At 49.8% G+C, this 20,050-nt stretch overlaps 1 protein-coding gene across 9 annotated transcripts in view; it reads right to left on the reverse strand.

The window, feature by feature from the left end:
• The window catches only part of CACNA1E (calcium voltage-gated channel subunit alpha1 E), a 142,880-nt gene that overhangs the window by 104,257 nt on the left and 18,573 nt on the right, over positions 1-20,050 (reverse strand). For all 9 annotated transcript variants that reach the window (XR_002466839.3, XM_021545916.3, XM_077785285.1 and 6 more), the window contains exon 2: positions 13,424-13,853. Coding sequence is in view for 8 of the 9 variants with exons in the window: in XM_021545916.3 (XP_021401591.1) it covers positions 13,424-13,827 (404 nt within the window). In the remaining variant the exon portion in view is untranslated. The remainder of the gene's footprint in view (positions 1-13,423; positions 13,854-20,050) is intronic.

The following is a 20,050-nucleotide window of genomic DNA, read 5'->3' on the forward strand; positions in this document are numbered from 1 at the left end:
CTTTAAATGATGGCAGGCTGGGAGAAGATTAAAGGGCAGCAAAGGAACCTCCAGTCCTGGGCACGGATGGGGACGCAGCAGGGGTGTGCATGCAGCCCCCCAGAACCCACGGGAGTGGATTTTGGTGCTCAGTCTCACTCTGCCCCCCTGAAGCTCAGTGCCTGCACCAACCCACCCCCACAGACTGCTCAGCACTTTGCACTCCCCAAAAACACCCAACCAAAACCCAGAGCCACCTTCTTGGGTGTGTGACAGTACCCAAACAAGCTCAGGGGGGTTTCTGACACCTTCAAGCAGAGGCAGGTGAGACCCCATCAGCCCAAAACCACTGAGAAAAGGGACAGCACTGCAGGGATGCTGCCCCCAGCCTGGCACTGCCTGCTCTGCCCTCTCCTACCCAAACACCCCACTCTGAGCTCCTGGCAGTGCAGAGCTCCTCGGGCTAACCCTGCCTTAGCCCAGGAGGCTTCGTGGCTCAGCTGAAGGGCCCTGGAATGATCAGCCATTAATAAACTGCCTGGAGTGCCCTGCTGCTTTATTTAGCTTTGCCAGCCCGGGTTCTAATTAGCATTTGCAGTCACATCCTGCCTGCTCTGGGCAGGCGTGCAGCAATCCCCCCTCTCAGGAAACAGCTGTCCACACTCCCCCCCTCTTTGCCATCCCATTAAAGAGAATTTCCATCCCTGCTTCCAACCCCCGAATCCCTCCACACAACCCATCCCCTCAGCCAGAAGCTGTGGAGCATCCCAGCCTCACCCCAAGCCAGCTGGCAGGAGGGGAGATCACACCTCCCCACCCTCCTCCGTCTCACTCAGGTCCAGCTTTGGGCAAGGCACTTCCAGAGAGGTTCCCCTGGAGAAGATGCAATGGTGGGGGGGGGGGGAAATAGGGATATTTCAGAATGGTCCTGCCCAAAATATTGGGACTGAGCAGCATGGATAAAGGGAGAGCAAAGAGATGAGGAAGGGATGGAGAGAGACCCAGGGGGATATTCCCCTTCTTGCCACCAAAGAGCCAGACACCAAGCTGCCAAACTTTACTTGTGTGGGGGAACAAGCTCAGAAAATACATCCCCAGAGCCATCCATAAACAGCCAACAGCAAAAAACTTATTTCTAGCTTGTCAAAGGGTTGGAGAGGGATTTCTAGAAGCATTTTTTCAATTTTTTCACTGTACTACCCAAAGCAAAAGGAAGCCCCCAGCATCCTCATGACCCCTCTGGCACGGCAGTGTTCATTCCTGCCAAAGCCAGGAGGAGATTTTCTTCTCCCTTAGACCTCCCCTTCTCCCCTCCAAGAGGCAGATCCACGCCTGAGAACCAGCCAGTGCTTTCTCTGATCCTCTGCCCACCCTGCAAGGCTCCAGTTGGATAAACACAGCAGAGCACCCACTGCCAGGGGGTGGGTGGGATGACAGTGGAGCATCCTTCCTGCCTTCAGGCTGCAAATACCCCCTGCAAGAAAAAGAAAGCTGGACCAGAACTCCACCAACTCCATCTAATGAAGCCAAACTCCCAGGCTCAGATTTCTCCAAAGTAACCCTGCTAGCAAACAGGGGTGGCTTTGACAAAACCACGTTGTCAGGACAAGCGCCAGGAGAAGACAGAGCTGTTGAAAAAATTTTTTTCCCAGCAAATCTGAACTTGCACTGAGCAGCTTGATGCTCAAGGCAGGCAGAGAAGCCCCATCCCTGGCGTGCAGCCAGGAAGGAGATGCTGCTTCCCTCTCCCAAACCTGTGAAAGAGAAAAGGCCAAGGAGCAAAACCTCTCTCTGAGAGCTCCTCAGTGCTGGGAGGTGTGAAGAAACGTCCCCCTTGCTGCAGAGACAGGCAGGCAGCTCAGCAGCTCCTGAAGGCAAACACCCTCAGCAGCCAAGGCTGAGCACGGCTCCCCGGAGTCCTCAATGGGGAAAAAGTTCATTGAGGAATTTTTAGGCTTAATTCCGCCTGAGAAAACGCAAGGGAAAGGAAGTTCCAGCATATCAGGTGCTGTCTCACGAGTTGTGGAGGGGTGGGGGGAAAAGCAGCCCCCGTGAGGCTCCTCTGGTGACAAATACAGGAGCTGGGGTTTGCACAGAGCTCGTGGGGATGAGGCAGGTTCCACCAGCATCACCCACCGTGGTGGGTGTCCTGAGCTTGCAGGAGAGCTCCTTCCCACCAAACAACCTGCTTGGCATCACCCAGGGAAGATGGGACGACACCAGCTGGGATTTCAGGTGGGGTTTGGGAAGGGCAGTGTCCCACTCACCTCCTTCCCCACAGCTAGGATAAGCACCAGAACATTGGAAAGCTGCTTTAGTACAATGCCAGGGGCCTTCCTGGAGCTTTACAGAATCACAGAATGGTTTGTGCTGGAAAAAACCTTAAAAATCATGCCATTCCACCCCCCTGCCATGGGCAGGGACACCTTCCACCAGACCACGCTGCTCCAAGCCCCATCCAGCCTGCCTTTGGACACTTGCAGGGATGGGACATCCACAACTTGTCTCAGCAACCTGTGCCAGGGCCTCACCACCCTCAGTCGAGAAAATGCCATTTTGGGAGTGCCCAGTGAACCATCCTCTATATTTTAAAATGGAAAACAATGAGTTAAATGAAAAATAAGTGATTGTCTGATCAAACTAGATACCTCCTGAGGTCCCTGGATTCATCCCTGAAATACAAACAGGGTGGGAGGGGCAAGGCAGGTACTACACCAAAGAAATGGAGAGTAGTAAATAACATTAACCCTACAAACTGGAGAGGCTGAAAAACACCTCTGTCACAAACAGCAGCCAGCCTGCCACCAGAATCACAGCTGGGGTCTGCCTGGGAGAGGGGGAGAGGTTGAATTATTCCAGGGCAGGGGAAGGAGGAGGATGCAAACGAGCAGGAAATAGCAGAAGTTTCGGTGCTGCACCAAATTGCGCCCCGGCAGTGCAGGGAGATGCTAAAAGCAGGGAGTGCTGAAGCAGAGGGCTGTGCTGCCATCCAGAGGGACTCCAGCAGCCTGGAGAACAGCAGAGGAGCAGCGTGGAGCTCAGCTCCACGGGAACACCAAGCCCTGCACTGGGGCAAGAACAAACCTGTCCGTGCTGCCTGGGAAGGGGCTGGGCAGGGAGAGCCCCACAGAATTCACAGAATTCACAGAATCACAGAATTCACAGCATGATCAGGTTGGAAAATACCTTAAATATCAACGAGTCCAACCCAGCCCCAACACCTCAACTCAACCCTGGCACCCAGAGCCACATCCAGGCTTTGTTAAACACACCAGGGATGGGGACTCCACCACCTCCCAGAGCAGCCATTCCACAACTTTATCACCTTTTGTGTAAAATCCTCTTCCTAATATCCAGCCTGTGTTTCCCTTGGTGCAGCTCGAGGCTGTGTCCCTGGTTCTGTCAGTGCTGCCTGGAGACAGAGCCCAGCCCCAGCTGAGCACAGCCACCTTCCAGGAGCTGTGGAGAGTGACAAGGTCACCCCTGAGTCTCCTTTTCTCCAGGCTGAGCACCCCCAGCTGCCTCAGGGGTTCCTCACAGGGTTTGTGTTCCCCTCTCCAGCCTCGTTGCCTCCTCTGGATGTGCTCAAGCATCTCAAGTTCCTTCCCAAACTGAGGGGCCAGAGCTGGGCACAGCACTCGAGGTGTGCCCTCACCTGTGCCAGCTACAGGTACCAAGGGACCTGGTGGCCACCAGCACTGTGCTCTTGGAAAAAAAATGTGCCAGCAGCCCCCTGGGGTGTGTCAGACAGAGTCAGTGTGTCGAGGAGATGGCCTGTCCCCTGCATTTAGCCTTGGTGACACATCCAGGGTGCTGTGCCCCGCAGGACAGGAGGCATTTAGCAACTTCCTAAAGGACAGGAGCTGGGAGAGCTGGGGCTGCTCAGCCTGGCTGGAAGAGGCTCAGAAAGGATCTGATCCATGCACAGAGCACTGAGGAGGGGGGTAGAGGCAGAGCTCCTCATGCCAGAGCTGCCCCAGCCTGTTCCCCAGCCCTCCCAAAGGCCTGGGGTCAAGACACCAGGCACAAACTGCAATAAAGCGAATTCTGCCTGCACAGAGGAATAAACTTTCTCACTGTGAGGGCAGCTAAACATTTGGGACAAGCTACCCAGAGAGGCTGTGGGCTCTCCATGTTTGGAGATACTCAAAACCCACCTGGGAATGCTGCTGGGAGGAACTTGGAGGAGCTTGCTCTAGGTGACCCTGCCTGAGGTTCTTTGCCACTTCACTGCCCCACAATAATTCTGTGTTTCTGGCCAGCCCCAGGCCAAGGGGGAAGTGTTGGAACTCAAAATGTCCCTCAAACATTTTTAGAGGTTCCAGGCCCTGGTCAAAAGCATTTGAGACCCTGGCAGGCAGCTGGAAACAGCTGGGATTTTGAGTTTGAGCCATGGAATGAGTTACCAACTTTACAAAAAAAAAAAAAAAAAGAAGTCACAAAAGTTTAAATATTATAATAAAAGTAGTTACAGAGGGGAATTTTTTTTTATATTATACAAAGGTGTTTTAACACCTGTACAGGGAGGTTTTTTCTTTATACATGGGAGTCAGAAGCCTTAAAATAGAAGAATATAGGCCAGTCCTATTCCTCTTTCTTCTTCCTTGCCTCCATGTTCTTAATAATGTTAACAGTCATAAATTAATTTAGAATAAAAAAGCAGCATTTAATATAAGTAATAAATATTGAAGAAAAACGATAAACATTTATCACATAATATACCATATAAAAAATAACAACAGCCCAGGGGTGGGGGGAAAGAAAAAGAAGACAGCAGTAGGAAAAGGTGTCAGGGTGTGTGTGTGCCTCTGCCTGAGCTGCTAGCCAAACCACAACAGCCAGAGAAAACCATCTTTTAGATAGCTTACAATAAACTACCTTAAAACCAAACAAGAAGAGACCGCTGAGTTTTCTTTAGAAGCATGAGTTAGAGGAAAAACTTTACCACCACACGAAACCCCTAAACCAAGCCTAAGCTCCAGCAGGGAAGCTCCTTCCAAAGGCTGGCTCCTGGAAAGCACAGACACAGTTTTGTTATGTGTAGTAAATATAATTCGTGCCATTCCTTGTATGAAATATGTAACATTGGATACTTGTTAGATTATGCTCATTGTATTAGTTCTCCCCTTTGCAGGCAAGACTGGGTGTATGTTGGAAACTGATTTAAAAGTAAAAGGATGTGGCTTGGCCAGGAGATGGGGATGGGCCATGGCTGGGCTCCAGGTGTTGATCATCAGGTGCTGATCATCACATAAATGGACCCGAGATGGATCTCATGGAAATCCTCAGACAGATCCATGTCAATGCAGCCTTCCTGTAAAATTTCATCAGGGATTCACCTACTCCAGACACTGAATTATTCCTCCTCATCACCAAAAAAAAAAAGAAAATCTTATTAACCTATGGACTCTGAATAGAAGAAAAGACTGATTGCTGAAGTCTTGGCCTCAGGTGGAATTTTCCCTATAAAAACCACTTGTGCCAGGATGGAGGTGTGTGGGCATGGAGGAAAATCTCTGCTGAGGCTGACTCCTTGTTGCACACCCAGGGCCGACCCTGGGCTCGGCTCTGTCTTTTTCCATGACTGGCTAGATAGAATTTGACCGCTAATAAAATTATTATTTTTTTATTTTTAATCTGGCTGAATCAATTCTCGTTTCTAACAGTTTGAACACTGCTCCAAGACGTGCTGACAAAGCTGCCCAACACCTGCAGCTGAGATTGCAGTGAGGGAGGTGGGAGCTGCCAGGATGCAGAGGCAAAGCACAGGGCAGCAGCTCCTGAGTGGAGGCATCTCCTGGGAACCACATTGTCCTTCCATCCTCAGCTCCTGCCTTGTTTCTGAGCCTGCCTCATTTCTGAATAAACTTAAGAACAATCAACCTTAACAGAAATCAATCTTAACAGAAAAATGCTCTTAATTAACTCAATGGAATAATAAAACATAACACTTCTGATCCTGCCTTATTTCTGAATAAACTTAAGAACAATCAACCTTTAAAGAAATCAATCTTAACAGGAAAATGCTCTTAATTAACTCAATGGAATAATAAAACATAACACTACAATGAAAATAACAACATGAGAAATTTACTGGAGAAACTGAAAAAGGTATAAAAAGTGTATTATGGTTTTAGGAGATTTGGTTTTGCTTGCACCAGCTTGTGGCTTCATCAAAAACAAAGCAATCATTGGGTTCTCTTTTGTCCACATTGGTCCATATTAGTCTGAAACTGTCTTTTTCCATTCCACTTTAAATTATTTTGTTCTGCTGGAGACTCCTGCCTCCCCCCTCTGTAGAAATAATAAATAATGCCCCCTGGGAGGCATCTCCTGGGAAGCACCTTGTCCTTCCATGCTCACTCCTGAGGAGCTCCCTGGAACCCCTTCTGAGCTCTGGCTCAGCCCCTCCTCGAGTGGCCACCCCTGTGGCAGCCCTCAGGAGGCTCTGCCATCACTGGAATTAACCCAGGGAATTCCTGCAGGGTGTGCCAGAAACCCAGGCTTGGAGGAAATTCAGTGAAGGATGCTGCTATTCCCATGCTGCTGTCAGGATATTCAGCGGAACTCCAGTTCATGCCAGGTCAGAAAAACAAACTCCTGCCCAGGATGCAAACCTTGATCTGCACTGAAGGGAAGCAGGGAGGGCACAGGGAGGTTCAGGGCAGGTCCCTTTTGGAGAGATGTTTCTCTGCTGCTCAAGGCAAGCTACCATGGCAAAAGCTGTTGGAATCTGAGGTATTGATGATTCTGAGATTGTAGAAAGTCTCTGTCTGTCAGCCCCGCTGCCAAAGCAGAAGCCATCATTGGTCTGTGCTGGTTTCCAGGTTGTTTATTCTGTTTATCTCTAACATGTTCTGCTGCCCTGCCCAGCTCTGTCCTGCAGGGCAGCGTGTGGGGCTCTGCCCTCAGTGGGATGTTACAAACATTAAATACCAGAAACTCCCTGGGCTGGATTTACAAGAACGTGCCAATATCTGTCACCTACGTTGGACAGTGTGTCCCCAGCCTGAACCAAAAGAAAAATGCCAACACCACAGTGAAACATGGAGGGCATGAAGAAGGAGAAAAAGGACAAGGCTCACCCAATTTCCTCCATCTTGTCCCCTTTGGACCCCTCATCTAGAATCCTAAAATTTTACTTTTGCACCCATGCCACACTTAATTATTACTCATATCACACACTCAGAGGTTATAATTCATCCTGTAAGATTGAAAACTCTTTTCCATGGACAGAGATCACAGCCAGTGTCTCTGGGGGCTCTGTCCAGGGGGTTCCTGACCCCTGCCAGGGTCCCAGACCTGCCAGGGCAGCCAGAGGGAAGCCCTGCATTCCCACAAAAAAACACATTTCATTGCCAGGTTTAGCACATCCACAGTCCTTTTCACTGCCTGCACTACTCTTCATGCAAGGTACAACAAAAGCAGGCAGAGGCACATTAACAAAGAGACACTGTTAGGCTCAGAGAAGTTAATTGCTTTGCAGGGGGCTGTAGAAGATTTGGAAGCATGGCTGGATCTGCAGGAAGGATTCTGCCAGGTTTCTAATTCCCAGCACCACCAAGATCTCAGGGCTTTGACCTGCAGAGCCCCCAGAGCTCCCACCTGAGCTCCCCAACCCTATTTCCCAGCCCTCCCAAAGCCCTGGGGTCATGGCACCAGGCATCTGAAGAGGAGCCCATGGTGGGGAAGGACAAACCCAGATGGTGCTGTGCTGGAGCCCTGGATGCTGAGAATTTCAGACTTTCTGTGCTGACAGGCACTGACCCCCAGGTGAGCACTGCACTTGACCTGAGGCTGTGGAGAAGGTTTCCAAAATTGAATGGTAGAACTGAGATTATAAGTGTGCAGTTTGAATAGAAGTGTGCAATATCACATGGTAGAAAACTCAGAGTTTAAGGTTTTAGAATATAGTAATATATATAAAGCAAGATGGAGGTTTTGGGGCAGAGGTTAATGCTTCTTGTTCACCTTCCTCTCCATGGGTGTGGGTGGTTTTGTGTAATTGGATAGAAAAGTCCACATTGTAGGGCACAGGTGGTTGGTTATTGGTTGGTGGGTGAGTTAAAAGCAAAAATAATTTAGATGCCATTTCTTAATTGGACAGTTTATCCTTAAAAAAGCCTTGCAGAGAGATAGTGCTCCATTTTTACCTTGTTAAAGTACTGCAGAACTCACAGCTTGTGAGACTGTTACATAGATAAGAACTAACAAACATCTGAGTCCAAAAAAGAAATACCATCTCACCATTTAATCCTGACCTTGGCAGAGAAAAGAAGCAAAAGAATCAGCAGTGCTGGGGAATATGCTGGGAGGCAGCGATGGAACTGGTCGCCCAGCACACACCAAAAGGGCCCTTTGTCTCATTCAGCAACAGTAATTTTTTTTTTTTTTTAAATAAGGATGTAAGGGGGGAAAAAAGCCTCAGCTTCATTCGTAATCTGGGATACAGAGCATGCACATAACCAGACAGAGGCTGCCAAGTGGTAAAAAGCCAGTGAGATCTGTGAGCAACACCCTGTGTGTCTGCAGCCTGCTCTGCTCCCTCCCTGCTTCCCATCCAGCCAGGTGGAGGCAGAGCTGCAGGAACGCCCCAGCCCCACAGGAGCAGCACAGGAGCAGCACAGAGCTCCCTGCACAGGGATCTGCTGGGTCTCCTTTCCCTGGGAGCTCCCTAGGCTCCCAAAAAAACAGACCTGCAAACCCACAGCACCAGAGACATGGATTTAGATACTGCAAGACAAGGCATCACTTTTATTTACATCATCCTTCGGGGTCACTGTGCTGAAGGCAGGGTCCTGTGCTTCCCACAGGACACTCAGACCCTCCACCCATCCCTCACTGTGGGATATTGGGACACACAAGACAGATGATGGACTTTGGACCTGGCTAGCATGAGAGATTTGGATGCCTTGGCAAGAGCAAACAGAACTTTGAGGGTTAAATCAAGATTGCAAAGAAGATTCAGTCAGATGGGTTTTCTGGAAAAAGAAAATTACATCAGACTTCTGCAAGCAAGAGATGTTTAAAATGTATAAGCTTGTTTATGTGATGATTAACCCAATCACTGTAGTAAAATATTACTAGTCTTCCTAAAGTACATAAGCAGTTGTACTCCACAGTAAAATTGGATTCTTTGACCATCTCAAACTCTTCCCTGTCTCTCCTCATCACCGATAACTCAAAGGCTGAATTACAGCATCCCACCTTCCCAGTGTGCCATGATCTGCTGCTTTCCCCCCAGCCTGCCCCATTCCCTGCCCAACACCTGCCTGGAATCAGGCTTTTCCATGCATCCTGCCTGTAAAGATCACCCCAAAACAAGGGCACAGCTTGCATTCCCTAAACTGCACCAGCTAAGCTTTACAAATCCCCATGGACATGTGGGTTTTGGCCATGCAAAGCAGGGTTGGGGCCTGTGTGCTTCATATTCAGCCTGAAGAGTTTCTGGGATGTGCTCCCTGCGTGGCCCTGCCTTACCACCAGCTAAAGAAGCAGCTGCTCATCCTGGAGAGGCCACTGGAGGTTCCCTGTTTGCTTATTTTGACCAGGAGCTTTTCTTCTGAGTTGTCCCTAAGCTCAACATTATCCAAAGGATGCTGCCAGGCATCCAGAGCAAAGACAGCAGTGATTCTACCTTGGAGCACTGCAGATCTCCCCAGACACCTCCACCCCTGACCCCAATGTGTGAGACAGGGATGAAGGGCAGGGCAGCAGGCTGGCACTCTGGAAAAATGGGGTTCAGTGCCTTCCCTGGGCTGAAGTCCCTGAGACAAGAACAAGGTGGGCTGGAACATTCATTTTTCACCATAAAGTTAATCCTGCCCCAGAGTCACTGCCCCACAGGCACTTTGTGTTTTCTGTTCCCTGCCTTGGTTTACTCTTGGAAAAAAAAAAAAAAAAAAAACAAAAACAAAAAAAAACCACAGGGAAAACAGCATTTTACCCTTCCTATTCTTATCCTACTTGTGGAATAGTTTCACTGGCAAAAGGAAGCAGAGGTGGAGGTTTAGTGAGGGTCAGACCTGCCAGCATTGGTGAGCATGAAGAAAGAGCCTTTCTTCACTACCCTCAGAGCAACCCAGATTGAGAGCAGCTAAACAACATCTGGCTACACAGCAGGAATGCCACCTCTGCAAGGCCAGGGGAGCAGAGGGCTCATGCAGCACCTTTAGCTGTGCCCAGCACCCTGCAGACCACCCAGCCACAGCCTGCAGCTACTCAGACATTTTCCACGTTTCCCATGTCCCATTTAATGCCCTCCACCATGCTGGAGCTACGGGAGAGTTCCCCTCTCACTGCTGCTAACCAGAGCCAGACTGCTCCAGTGAAAGCCCCCAGGGTGATCTAAGCCATGTGAGATGGGCCCTTTGGAAAACCAAATCACAGGGAAATTGCATTATTGCTAATAAAATTACACCTAAGGAAATTAATTTTCTTTTTCTCCCCCACAGGGTATCCATCTACTCCCAGAAAACATCTCTGGTGCTGGGGTTGCTGGCTCTGCACACCTAGCAGGGCTTTGGCAAAGCTTTTGGGGAGAACACTGATGGCTTGTCCCAGAAGCAGAGAATGGTTTGGATTGAAAGGGAGCTTAAAGATCATCTTGTTTCAGCCTCCCTGCCACAGGCAGGGCCACCTTCCACTATCCCAGCTGCTTCAAGCCCCACTCAGCCTGGCCTTGGACACTTCCAGGGATCCAGGGGCAGCCACAGCTTCTCTGGACACCCTGTGCCAGGGCCTGCCCACCCTCACGATCAAGAAGTCTTAACCCTAAAGCCACTCACTTGCAGTTGAAAGCCATTCTCCCCCATCCTGCCACTGAATGCCCTCATCAGAAGTCTCTCTCCTCCTGATGTTGGAGTCTGATGTTGAAGCAGGAACCTCTGGCATGTGGTTTTTGCAGGTTGATGGAGTACCAGGACACAGAAGCCTGGGAAAGGAACAGATCGAGCCCCTTGGTGCTCACCAACATCCCAGGAAGGGCAGAGGCAGTGGGGCTCTCTGCTCCTCAGTGGGACAAGGGGTCTGCAAACCCGAGGGCCAGAGCCCATTGTCCACCCCAGCATCACAGACTTCCAAAAAAACCATCACAAAGCAGGATTAAATGACAAACCCCATCACCCAGGAGCTGGGAAATGCAAAGACAGGACCCTTCCAAGCTGAGGAAACATCCTCTTAAACCACATTGGGCTGGCAGCACCCAGCACTGCTGCCTGAGCATTCCCACTGCGTTAAAAACAGAAATATGGGGATTTGGGGCTTTTTTTTTAAATATTGTGTTGCTGGATAGAGCAGCTGAGGGCAGCCAAAGGTGGGCACACCCCACCAGCAGGAGCAGGAAGAGCTCCAGCTCCATGTCCCTGCCACCAAGCAGAGCTGTGGGCTGCTAATTAGTGAGTGGGCCAGCCGACAATTAATGAGGCCACCCCTCTGCTTCCTGCCCCACCATGATTTATTCATCTGGCACCCCCAGCGGGCTGCAAAAGATAACGAGGCACCAAGCACCTGCTGAGCCCATATGGCAATTTATTTTCCCTGAAAGCTGCCTGAGTCGCCAGCCAGGAGGTTCCCCGGGCACAGAGGGATGAGCAGGGCCAGGGAGAGCCCAGCCCCAGCGATGGGCTGCTCTCCAAAAAGAGCAGGAGCAGCCTCAGAGTAATCACAAGTGGTTTTGTGATGGAAACCATCCCAAAGAAGCCCTATCAGCTTCACACGAGCTGACCTAGATCTTGCCAAAGCAACGTGCCACATCTAATTAATTCGGGGGGTCCCGTCTCCTTTGGTTGTTTTATTAAACATTATTCCCCAAATCAGGTTCTGGAGGCAGGGAACTGCTCCAGAGCAGTGACAGGGGAGTAGGATGTGCTGCAGCAGCTTATCCCAGGCAATCTTGCAGATTGCTGAGCAGGCACAGGGAGGAGAAGATTGTTATGTCAATGTGGGACTGAAGCACGTGGCTGCAGCCTTGTCACATAGTGAGAATGGGGTGAGAGGCTAATCCAGGACGTGGAGCTGGGCTTTTCTCACAGCACCGAGAAGAGCTATGAGAATAAGTTGATTAAAGGAAAATAATAAATAAAACCAGAGCACCAAGAAAAACTATGAGAATAAGTTGATTAAAGGAAAATAATAAATAAAACCAGTGGGTCCTAGCTCTTGTTTTCTCAAGCCTGTTAATGTCCCAGCTTGCTCTGACTCAGGAAGACTTGGGCACTTTTTAGAATTAAATACAAACCATGGAATCATAGAGGTTGGAAAAAACCTCTAAGATGAAGTCCAACCGTTAGCTCAGCACTGCCAAGTCCCACAAAAAATGTCCCCAACCACCATATCTGCAGATAATCCCCTCTCAGCTGGGTTAAGCCACAGCAAAAGCAGAAAGGCAACAGCCCCAAACATTATCTAAATACCCAGATACAGCCAAGAGAAACTGCCTTGAAGACTTCCAAAACAGAGAGCTTCCAACTTTTGCCTACCACCCCCCAGTCTGGGGACATGCCATTTGTTGGAAATCAAAATGTCCCTCAGACATTTTTGGATGTTCCGGGCCCAGGTCAGAAGCATTTGAGACCCTGGCACAGCTGGAAACAGCTGTGATTTTGGGTTTGAACCATGGAATGATTTACCAACCTTGCAGGAAGAACAAGAAGTCACAAAAGTTTAGATATTAGAGTAGAAGTAGTCACAAAGTAGAGGGAAGAATTTTTGAGTGCTGCACAGGGGGGTTTTGGTTTTGTACATGGGGGTCAGAGGATTTAAGATGGAGGGATTTGGGCCTGCCCTGTCCTCCCTCTTTCTTCTTCCTTACCTCCATGTTCTTGGTGGTGTTGGCACTCACAGATTGGTTTAGAGTAGAAAAGCACCATTTAATATAGGTAATAGGCATTGGGGAAAAACTGTAAACATGTAACACGTAATGTACCATATAAAAGATAGAAAAGCACCATTTAATATAGGTAATAGGCATTGGGGAAAACTGTAAACATGTAACACGTAATGTACCATATAAAAGACAGCAGCAGCCCTGGTGGGGAGAGAAGAAGCAGTCGGGGTCAGAGAGGATGTCAGGGTGTGTGTGTGCCTCTGCCTGAGCTGTGAGCAAACCACAGCAGCCCCAGAAGAAAATCTTTTAGATAACTTGCAATAAACTGCCTTGAGACCCAACAACAGAGACTGCTGAGCCTTTCTTTGGAAGCTCGGGGTGGAGGAGAGACTTTTCCACCACACAGAGCCACCCCCGATGTAGGCTGACCTCTGGCAGCCGTTCCCATGGGATGCCACCCTCCGGCTCAAAGCCAGGAGATGGAGCCCTGCTGTCCCTGGCTGCCCCCAAGGAGCCAAGAGGACACCCCCAGTCCCTCCCAGCAGCCCCACACAGGATGGGGAAGGCTCCCAGTGCCCCCCAGCTGCCCACCTGGGCTGGGGGCTCTCCGGTACTTACTCCCACTCCTTCCTCCGTGCCTGGGGCGTGCTCTGCATCTTGTGTGCCTCGTGTGCCTTGATGATGTCCCTCTGCTCGATGAGGCCTCCCCGCCGGCGCTTGATCAGGTCGGGGCTGACGGGCACCAGCTGGCCCAGCCCCAGCTGCACGGCGCCGGCCTGCGCCTCGCCCTCGCGGCAGCGGCCATCGTACAGGGCGTCGAAGGAGGCGGCGCGGGACACCAGCGCCTGGGCCAGGCTCTGGGGCTCCAGCAGGTTGCAGGAATGGGTGTTCTGCATCAGGCCCAGGCGGTGCTGGCGCCACGTCTCCTCCTCGGGCAGGGCCAGGATGCAGCGGGACGAGGCGGCGTCCAGCTCAGCCGCCCTCGCCGGGGCGCCCACGGAGCACGTCCCGAACCCCAGCATGGCTGCTGCTGCTCTGGCTCATCACTCTGCAAGGCAACAGGACAGAGGGAGGCTCAGGGGTTTGCCGTTCACCCCACGATTCCCTCCATTCCTCCCACATCAAGCAAAAGTCCCGTCTCTCCTTGGTTGGTCGGGCCGGACCCTCTCACAGCAGGACACACGTCACCAGCTCCCCAAGGTTAGGGCAAGGGCCAGCACCTCCTGCCTCCCTCATCCTTCCCACCTGAACCCCTTGAACCTGCAGCTCCCTGACCCATTAGCCAGCCCTCCCTGGAGCAGCACAGCTGGATGAGATGGGAAAAAGGATTTGGGACACGTGCATCAAACCACGCCGGGCTCCTTCCATTTGGTCGGTTTCTCTCTACGGGAGCATCCAGATCCCCCTCCAGCCCCACACTCAAGGGACAGCCAGGCAAGCCTCGAGACAGGCAGCCCTTGAGGGGGCTGGATGGGGAAATAACAGCGTGGCTTTGACCTGGGAGCTGCATCAGGGAGCCAAAGGCAGGGGAGCAGTGCCAGGAACAGCACCCGGAGCAGCACTCCTCGGCCAAGCAAAGCAGGGGATGCCCTACAGACAGGAGATGCTCGTGGCCAAGACTACCCCCAAAGCCATGGTGAAATGCTTTATTTTCATGGTGGAAAAGCTCTGTTCAGTCTCTTATTGATGCAGGAAAGGCTTTGATTTGGCAGTGCCAGCAATTCCCCGTCCAGCATTTGCCCATGATGAAAGGGATAAAGGGGATGAGAGAAAGCAGAAGGCAGCCAAGGCCTTCCTAACTCTATCCCTAATGCAGCAGAAAGCAACCCAGCAAGGAAAAGGAGGATTTAAATCCCCTAGTCATGCAGCAAACTAAGCATATCACCATCTGAACCCCTTCCCAGGGCATCGTTTGGAGATACCTCCAGAACAAACAGGGAGGTGAGAAGAGAGGATGGGATAAAAGCTGGGGAACACCACGCCAGAAGCAAAATAAATTAAATACAGGGGAAAAAAATTAACAGCAACTGCAGGGACAACATGGCCACAATCCTAGTCAAAATAAGCCTGCCGTTCCTCACGAGGGGAAGGGATGCAGGGCCCTGGGGAGCATCCCATTTCCTTCAGGTGCTGGCCTGGAAATAGAAAGCATCCAAAGTCACCCTCAAATTTAAACCAGTCCAGCCCGAGGGGTGCTCAGCCCTTGGCAAGCTCTCCAGAGAGAAGGAGACAACTGCCAGCAAGAGCCTCAGCAAATTAATTAGCACATTGATAAGAGGAGTTTGGCTGCTCCCACTGAGAGCTATAAACGGATCCTCCACTCCACTATTTTGCTTACCCATGCGACTTTTTTTAGGAGCATTAATTACTTCTTCAAGTCAGTTCTGGACACCTTCATCATATCTAATTTCCAGCAACTTCTGCTTTTCCTTTTCATATTGCTCTGTTCATTCTCAATCCTCCCCTCTTAAAGTTTAACTCCAGATTTCCTTGGGTTTGGGGAGCATTTTTGATTTTGGTTTTCTTTTTCCTGTGGTTGGTGAGCTTTTTGGTTTAGTTATTTTTTGTTGTTGTTGTTGCTTGGTTATGTTTTGTTCAGCTTCTGTTTGTTTTGGGTGTTTTATGGGTTTTTTTAAGCAACCATTAGCCCTGTTCTTTTCCTAAACATTTCCTTGGCAAGGATGAGAGGATTTCATGCACACCAAGCGTGAACACTCCAGGTTTCAGCCATGCCTGAGGGCAATTAGCCAAGAGCAAATGAGGATAAATCCCAAGGGCAGGTCCAGCATCCCCACAGACCCTGGCTCTGCTGATGCTTCCCAGGGCATTTCCCATTCCAGCTGACTCCCAGGCTTGGGGGCAAGTGGAAAAGATCAGGCAGAGCCCTCAAACAAAACACTGAGAAAGTTTGAGGAAATAAACAGAAATAATTAGCTCTGCCTCCGCCCAAGCAAACAGGGCTCACGCTGCCAGCAGAACAAGCCACGTTCCCTCTGGAGAAGTGACAAGGAGAGAAGGGAGGGTGCCAGAACATTTTGTTAAGGAAAGCTGAAGAGGTTTCATGCTAACGAGGGATGCCACATGCCAGGTACAGAGCATCTGGCAGCAGAGCACCTGCCCCTCTTCTGGCCTTTGGACCCCTCCTCACACACTGAAAACAAACACTTTATTTTTACCCAAAATCGGAATGAATGGGGAAAACACCACATTGGCTCACGTAATTTGGTTTCTGCTGTTTGAATGCCAGCCCTGCCCCTGTTGGTGGGAACCCAAAGCTTGGGCTGTGCTGGAAAGAGGCATGGCCAGAGCCAGGACCATGGAGCCAGCCAGCAGCCCTGCTGCGAGCCTGGATTTTCCTAATAACATAGAACTTGTGTGTTTGTGTGTGTCACAAAATGGCCTGGGTTGGGAAAAACTTGAAATTCATCTCGTTCCAACTCCCCTGACATGGGCAGGGACACCTTCCACCAGACCAGGCTGTTCCAAGCCCCCTCCAACCTGGCCTTGGACATTTCCAGGGCTGAGGCAGCCAAAGCTTCTCTGGACAACGTGTGCCAGGGCCTCACAGGGCAGAATTTTTTCCTAATATCTAACTTAAACCTACTCTGTCAGTGTGAAGCCACTTTGCTTTGTCCTGTCACTCCAGGCCCTCGTAAATAGCTCCTCTCCATTTTTCTTGTAGGCTCCCTTCAGGTTTCAGTGCCTCTGAGCCCTCCAGCTGCAGATCAGCCCTTTCCTGGGGATAAACCCAGGCTGCCACACAGCTCACAGGCAGAAGATGACTTCACACCTCCACTAATGACAATTAGAGGTTAAAAATAGCAAAGGAAAATGGCATATCCACCTGTATTGACCCCCCATGAAATCCTACACATGATTTCCCAGCCCCTGCCACAGGAACAGGGATGTCACTGCCCAGAAATGGGACACTGGTCTGTATTTGATGCAGGAGACCCAAGGAGCTGCTGCACTGTGACAGAAAGCAGGCTTTCAATACATTAAAGTGAAGCCTCTAGAAGCTCTCGCCTCCCAGTTTTCATTCTAAAAGCAATAAAAGTCAGGAAAATCACCATTTGCTCCTGCTGCAGAGAAATCATCTGGATAAAAGCATGACCACTGAGAACAGCCAAAATGAATTGGAGAAGGGGATATTCGGCTACAAAAACATTGGAACTTTTGTTTTCCTTTCTTCCTTCCTTCCTCTTCCTTTCCCTTCACTTCCCACGTGGAATTTACACAGCCAAACACTGGGCAGTGTACATCAGCAGCCCGTACATCAGCATGGGACACAAAAGCAGCATGCCCACCCCGCAGACCACCGAGAAAAGGCTTCTCAAGCACAGGAGCACAGGTGATGGAAGAAGCAGCACACACGGCTCCTCTCTACAGCATCCTCAAGGGACTCAACCCTGTTATCTCAAGCCCAGCCATGTGCCACAGCCCCAGCAGGCAGGAGAGCCAGAGATCTCACACCATGCCTCGTTTTTCCCCCTTCTGCCAGCTGATTAACTAATAAATAGCTGCAGGGAGGAGCAGGTTCCCAGCAGCAGCGCTGCCCTCCGAGGAGGAAATTCCTTTTAGGGGTTTTGTGAGCGTGTGTTTGTGTTAGGATGGCAGCAATCAAACCTTTAGCCTGTATTACCATAATAACTACGCTCGGCACTTAAAGCGCTGGGTGAGCTCTTTGCTTCCATTATCTGAACGACTTTTACCAAAACCCCCGGAGTTAAAGCAAAGGGTTTAAAAGCTGTGCCGGTCCACAGGGCTCAGCTTCCCAATGCTGAGCTCCAGCTGTCCCCGGAGAGCCGGGAAGCAGAGATCCCTTCCCGGGGAGGACAGGATGGACAAACCCTGGCTGTGCTGTATTCCACAGGTAACCAAGCTGCTGGAGCCCTCCAAACGTGGCTCAGCATCCTTCCCTGGGGATTTGGAGGATGATTTCGACAGCAGCATCAGAGTGTGGAAAATGCCAATCGCTTGGGTTTTTAAAATTTTAAAAGTTTAATAATAATAAAATGGTTATAAAAATAATAATACAATTAGAGTACTAAAGTTTAGATTAGGACAATTACAAGACAATAAAAAGCAAAGAATTGCAGACATCGGGATGCTCTCGGACACTAAGTCAAAGCATGTCTTGTGAACAAAGGAATCACCCTTAAACCAATACACTTGTTGCATATTCATATATCCTTCATGGTTATGCATACATTCTACTCTAAAGAAACTCTGTCTGTTGTATGTCAACTGTTTCCTTTAATCCCCTGGTGTCTTCGGGTCTGAGCAAGGCCTGAAGAAATTAGTTTCTTCTGATAAGAAGCAATAAATTCCTCTCCTTTGGAAGATTTAGGTGTTCCTCAAAGCGAGTATCTCATCCCTAAAAAATAAAACTTTCCCCACATACATAGTCTCTATTTTAATATTATGTTGTAACCTAAAACTAGACTTAACACAATACGTAAGAGAATTAATACAGCATAACTTCTAACATTGCACATACAATATTCATTGTAATATTTGCGAAAAGCCAATCATAAATATGCATTTTTCACAAGAGCAAGAAGCTGTTAAACATCTATATGTATGAAAAAGGTGTATACTATCTATATATACACACAATATAAGAGATCATCTAGGATGCTGCTCCCAAGCACCTTGGGGATGTCCCAGGTCAGGCACAGATTCTCCATTTCACCAGCCCACAGGAGATTGATTTATTGAAAAAATAAGGATATTGATCTAGTACCGATATCCAACTGTCAGGGACAAAAACTCTCTAACAGTTTAAAGTTAGAAAGTGTGTGTTTATAGCTCCCAAATCCACACTGCAGCTTCCAGATGGTTACAGAGTCTTTTTATCTGTGCAAGTATTGAATACCCAAAATAAAAATACATATTCATCATTTTGGTACATCCCATTCCTCGCTTCCTATGCTGATCACTCCAAAAGCCATTCAGCACGCGTGGTTTGTCCCTTGAAATGGGTCGGTGTCCCTTTCATGGGGAAGGGTCCCAAAATGAGGAAGTCAATGAAGTCTTCCACCTTCTGGCCTTTCTACCTTTTCAATGCCAATATGACAAATGAACTCTTGGTAGAACTCCCATTCCTTGTCTTCAATTGGTTTCAGAACAGAGGAGGCCACAATTGTCTTATGTTCCTAAAGCTGTTTGTCAGTCTCTGTATTCTTCATTATAAACCCAGCTAACTCAACATTGTGCTGACAAGCAATCAATTACTAGTTAACTCCTAACTCCTAACTTCATCTAGGCCTACTCATTTATTATTATTATTTTCATTAACTCTAGCAAGGCTTATTTCTAACTAAAATCTTAGCTCCTCTAAAATCTCTAAATTCCTTAAAATTTATGTTTCAAGATGATGTCTCCTCCCCCAGTTTGGCTGTCTCCCTGGGCACTCACATGCTGGGATGTGGTGGCCTGGTTCCACCCTTCCCTTCCCGAGGCACGGGATGCTGACCTGCTTCTGCCCAGGTCAGGGGGCCACTTGGTTTCCAGGACAATCAAGAGCCATGCTTGATTACCAATCCCTGTTAATTACCAGTCCCTGCTCCAAGGGGGAAGGGGAACTGAGGAAAAGCAGAGCAGCGAACCTCCGAGCGCTGGGAAGAATTTCAGCGTGGGGCCCTTCCAAACAGAGACAGATGGGCTGCGAGAGAGGCTGATTCATCCTCGTGGCCTTTTCCTCCCCTGCCACGTGCACCTCCCCTGGCAGCGACACGGATGCTGGGCTGGGTAAGCCCTGCCTGGGTCAGCTCTGGGTGCTCCAGCCCACCTGGGGCTGCGCGGCACGGCGCCCATGGGAGCCAGCTGGGGAGTGGGTTCTTTTTGGGAGAGTCATTTGATAGCGGGCGAAAGTTTGTGGGATTCAATCCCCCCTCCCAAAGCCTCCCAGCATTGGCAGGTTGGCGGTGGCTCTGCTGGGAAGATGCTCCCACAGCATCCCTGGGACCCAGGGAGAGCTGGGGCTGCAATCCAGGCTTGGGAGCTCTGTACACCAGTAACAGAGGGATTTAAATGGGGGGAAGGAGGGAGGGAAGGAGGGAGGGAGGGAAGGAGGGAGGAAAGGAGGGAGGAAAGGAGGGAGGAAAGGAGGGAGGAAAGGAGGGAGGAAAGGAGGGAGGAAAGGAGGGAGGAAAGGAGGGAGGAAAGGAGGGAGGAGAGGAGGGAAAAAGGAGGGGAAAAGGAAAGGAAAAGGAGGAAAGGGAAAAGGGAAAAGGGAAAGGG

Source organism: Lonchura striata, chromosome 9 (genome assembly GCF_046129695.1).
Source record: "Lonchura striata isolate bLonStr1 chromosome 9, bLonStr1.mat, whole genome shotgun sequence".
In the NCBI taxonomy this organism is placed as follows: Eukaryota; Metazoa; Chordata; class Aves; order Passeriformes; family Estrildidae; genus Lonchura; species Lonchura striata.